The 1,756-nt window shown below is 37.7% G+C and overlaps 1 protein-coding gene across 1 annotated transcript in view; it reads left to right on the plus strand.

Moving 5' to 3' along the window:
- Positions 1-256: 256 nt before the first annotated feature.
- txlnba (taxilin beta a) overlaps positions 257-1,756 on the plus strand; it is a gene marked incomplete at its 5' end in the record, with an annotated part of 10,692 nt that continues 9,192 nt past the window's right edge. The window contains 2 exon segments of the mRNA XM_014017938.1: positions 257-451; positions 534-653. Of these exon segments, the coding sequence (XP_013873392.1) occupies positions 257-451; positions 534-653 (315 nt within the window).

The following is a 1,756-nucleotide window of genomic DNA, read 5'->3' on the forward strand; positions in this document are numbered from 1 at the left end:
AGCATGATGAGGGTACGTAACAGCATGATGAGGGTACGTAACAGCATGATGAGGGTACGTAACAGCATGGTGAGGGTATGTAACAGCATGATGAGGGTACGTAACAGCATGATGAGGGTACGTAACAGCATGATGAGGGTACGTAACCTGTTGAGGGTACATAAGAGTCTGGTTAGGGCATGTAACAGCCTGCTGAGTGTTTGTAACAGCCTGGTCTTTATTCAGATCTCGACCGGTTTCTGGGTCTCTCCTGTAGGAGGAGACCCTGCTGCGCTGCCGTGAGGATGAGGAGAAGAGGAAGGAGATCACCTCCCACTTCCAGGACACGCTGACAGAGATCCAGGCTCAAATCGAGCTGCACAGCGCACGCAATGACAATCTGTGCCGAGAAAACGCCAACCTGAATGACAAACTAGAGAACCTGATGACTCAGTACGAGAGGAGGGAGGAGGTGAGGAGGAGCTGGAGGAGGAGCAGGAGGAGGAGCAGATGTGCTGCTGTTTCGGTGTTTTAACTGCTTCATCTTCCTGTAGAGCCTAGAGAAGATCAACAAGCACAGAGACCTCCAACACAAGCTGACTGAAGCTAAGCTGCAGCAGGCCAATGCTCTGCTGAGCGAGGCCGAAGACAAACACAAACGAGAGAAAGAATATGTGAGTTAAAACCAAAGAAAACTCAAAGTAAACACTTAATAACTCCAAGTAAACACTAAGAACTCCAAGTAAACACTAAGAACTCCAAGTAAATACTAAGAACTCTAAGAAATCCAAGTGAAAACTAAAGAAATCCAAGTGAAAACTAAAGAACTCCAAGTGAAAACTAAAGAACTCCAAGTAAACACTAAATAACTCAAAGTAAACACTAAGAACTCCAAATAAACACTAAGAACTCCAAGTAAAGACTAGTAAACACTAAATAACTCCAAGTGAAAACTAAAGAACTCCAAGTAAACACAAATAAAGAACTCCAAGTAAACACTAAAGAACTCAAAGTAAAAACTAAACAACTACAAGTAAACCCTAAATAACTCAAAGTAAACACTAAGAACTCAAAAAACACTAAATAACTCCAAGTAAAAACAAAGAAATTGCAGTAAACAATAGAAAGAACTCCAAGTAAAAACTAAAGAACTCCAAGTAAATATTAAATAACCCCAAGAAAAACTAGAGAACTCCAAGTAAACACTAAATAACTCCAAATAAAAACAAAACAATTCCAAGAAAAGACCAAATGACTCCAATTAAAAACTAAAGAACTCCAAGTAAACACTAAATAACCCCAAGTAAAACTATAGAACTCCAAGTAAACACTAAATAACCCCAAGTAAAACTACAGGACTCCAAGTAAACACTAAATAACTCCAAATAAAAAAACAATTCCAAGGAAACACCAAATAACTCATATTAAAAACTAAAGAACTCCAAGTCAACACTAAATAACCCCAAGTAAAAACTACAATACTCCAAGTAAACACTAAAGAACTCCAAGAAAACACTTAATAACCCCAAGTAAAACTACAGAACTCCAAGTAAACACTAAATAACTCCAAATAAAACCAAAACAATTCCAAGGTAACACCAAATAACTCAAATTAAAAACTAAAGAACTCCAAGTAAGCACTAAATAACCTCAAGTAAAAACTACAGTACTCCAAGTAAACACTAAAGAACCTCAAGTAAAAACTAAAGAACTCCAAGTAAATTCTAATGAACTCAAGGTAAAAACTAAAGAATTTCAAGTAAACAATAGAAGGAAC

This window comes from Austrofundulus limnaeus, unplaced genomic scaffold (genome assembly GCF_001266775.1).
Source record: "Austrofundulus limnaeus strain Quisiro unplaced genomic scaffold, Austrofundulus_limnaeus-1.0 Scaffold179, whole genome shotgun sequence".
Lineage (NCBI taxonomy): Eukaryota > Metazoa > Chordata > Actinopteri > Cyprinodontiformes > Rivulidae > Austrofundulus > Austrofundulus limnaeus.